This window comes from Arachis ipaensis, chromosome B02 (genome assembly GCF_000816755.2).
Source record: "Arachis ipaensis cultivar K30076 chromosome B02, Araip1.1, whole genome shotgun sequence".
Classification (NCBI taxonomy): domain Eukaryota; kingdom Viridiplantae; phylum Streptophyta; class Magnoliopsida; order Fabales; family Fabaceae; genus Arachis; species Arachis ipaensis.
The window spans coordinates 27,881,428-27,883,867 of record NC_029786.2 but is presented as its reverse complement, the minus strand read 5'-3'; the positions used below and the strand labels follow the sequence as shown (position 1 = coordinate 27,883,867).

At 40.4% G+C, this 2,440-nt stretch overlaps 1 protein-coding gene across 1 annotated transcript; it reads left to right on the top strand.

The window, feature by feature from the left end:
- On the top strand, positions 459-1,080 carry LOC110269205. Its single transcript, XM_021116892.1, has one exon. It carries the CDS (start codon positions 459-461, stop codon positions 1,074-1,076), a length of 618 nt encoding a protein of 205 aa, XP_020972551.1. The 3' UTR covers positions 1,077-1,080.

Sequence of the window (2,440 nt, the reverse complement as noted above, 5' to 3'; positions counted from 1 at the left end):
ATATCTTCAACTACACCGGATAGGAACTTAACAAAACCATCAACAAGTTGAAGGCATATGCGGGTTGGAGATAAACCCCAATTTTATGGTTTATCTTGTGTTAAATTCTGGGGATTTTATCAACTTTTCTCACATTTATTCAATGAAATAGCATGGTTTTGTGAATTTCTCCTAATTTATGCTTAAGAGTAAAAACATGCTTTTTAGGCCTTTAAATCGCTAATTTTAATTTACTTTAATTCCATTCGATGCCTTGATATGTTTGTTAAGTGATTTCAGGATTAGTAGGCAAAGATTGGGTTGAAGGAATGAAGAAAAAGCATGCAAAAATGGAGAATTCATGAAGAAATGAGGATTTGCTGAACTCAAGGTCACGCGCACGCGTCACCCACGCGTACGCGTGACAAGAAAAGTTGCCAGTGACGCGTACGCGTGACAAGCAGCACGTGACCAACTTAATGGCACGCCCCGACAAAAACAAGTGTTTAGGTGCAGAAGGTGCATTCAAGCTGGTTTCCGAGGCATGGAGTTTTCTATCAGACAAGACCAATAGACTAGAATATAACCAAAAGAGGAGTTCAAAAGGTTTTCAACATAACACTTCAAACCATGTTGCATCTCAATCAGATACACCTAGTTCAAATGGTTATTATAATTTCAAGAAGGATAACATGAAAGCTGGAAATAATAACTCTCTGAGATCTTCATTTTCAGTTCCACCTACACACAGAAGAGCTGAAACCTTTTGGACTATCTGCAATCGATGCAGGACACATTATGAATATATGAGGATTTATTTGAATCATACCCTTTTGTGTCCCAATTGTAATAAAGCTTTTGTAGCTGTGGAGAGGGGTCTAACTCCCAATGTCTTTAAGTCACCAAATTGGTCTTCTCGACAACAGCATCAGGGTTCTCGACATCAATCTGGAAGTAATAACTCGAACTATCAGTGGAGTTCTCAATCGAGAATGGCTGGTTTTGGTGGCACAGATGGATCATCTTCTGTTGCTGCACAAGCTGCTAGTGTTGTGCAACAGGCAAGTGAGAAGGTGAGAAGAGACAGAGCACCATGAATTGCTGAATGGGAGAGGAGTTGAATAGAGGAAGAGAGATATAGAGGAAGGTGGCGGGTATAGTGAGTGAAATGAGTTGAGGATGTGGCTAGTGAAGGAAGACAGATGAGTGATCAAGAGTGTTAGTTATAAGAAAAAGATGTGGAGATGTAATTGAGGGAAGGTGACCGAAAGCAAGAGATATGGAAGTAGCTTGTAATGAAATGGAAACAAGAGTTGAAATGTGGAAGTGAGCAATGGTTCGGTCACAGAGAGTGTGAGTTATTCATATTGAAAGGTCGTGGATAGATGAAGGGTGGAGATTAACATTGTGTGATGAAAATGGATGGTGTGTATGTAAAGTGGCATGGAGACAAGGATTGCCACTTTATGAGGTGGTTGGGTTCGGTCCTCAAGGGTGGAAGCTATGACACACTCAACTAACCAATGCTTGTATGGTAACACTTCCCAAGGAACACCATTCAAGGACATGTGCCTAGCCCTTGTTATAAAGTAGCCGAACCCTTTCCTTAAATTGTCACCTCCATCAATCTCTTCCTCCATATTCCCTATTCAACACAACAAAAATGAATTGAATTAATGGCGGCAAAAATGAAATGTAGCAACTACTTTTTAAATTTTCTTCAATTGACCAAATAAAAATAACTAAGTATTCCTCATGAATTAAAACCAACGTGACTCCTTGTAAGTATGCATGTGACATTTGTGAACACCAAACTTAGTGTTTGGTCATGTGGTGTAAGGAAGTTGATTAAACTCCTAGGATATACATATTATGAGCCTTGGGCTTGTTTTAGTATCTGGTGTTTCTGGTTAAATTCTATCTTTTAGCTTGTGAGGAAACAACATATCAAAAAGTAATGATGGAGTGCAACAGGGATGAGGCAATTAGGGCCAAAGAAATAGCAGAGAGGAAATTTTCTGAAAGGGAATATGTTGGTGCAAAGAAGTTAGCTCTCAAGGCTCTAAATCTGTATTCGGCATTGGAGGAGGATCTTCCCCAATTTTTGCAAACAATTGAAATTTTTATCTCTGCTGAGAATAAAATTAGTGGAGAAATGGATTGGTATGTTATACTTGGTGTGAGCCTTTTTGCCAATGAAGAGACTGTTAGAAAGCAATACTGGCAATGTTGGTGCCACTAACGCCAGCATCAACGTTGGGAAGCAAGGGCAAAGTGGCGTTAGTGGTGGCATTATCCACCCACTAATGCCAACGATGGTTCAAGTGCAAGGGAGGAGTGGCGTTAGTGGCAACGTTAGTGCCACTAACGCCAGTGCTAACGTGGAGAAGGCAAGCTTGTGGCGTTAGTGGTGGCGTTAGTGCCACTAACACCAGGAGTAATATGGATTCAAGAGGTTTGC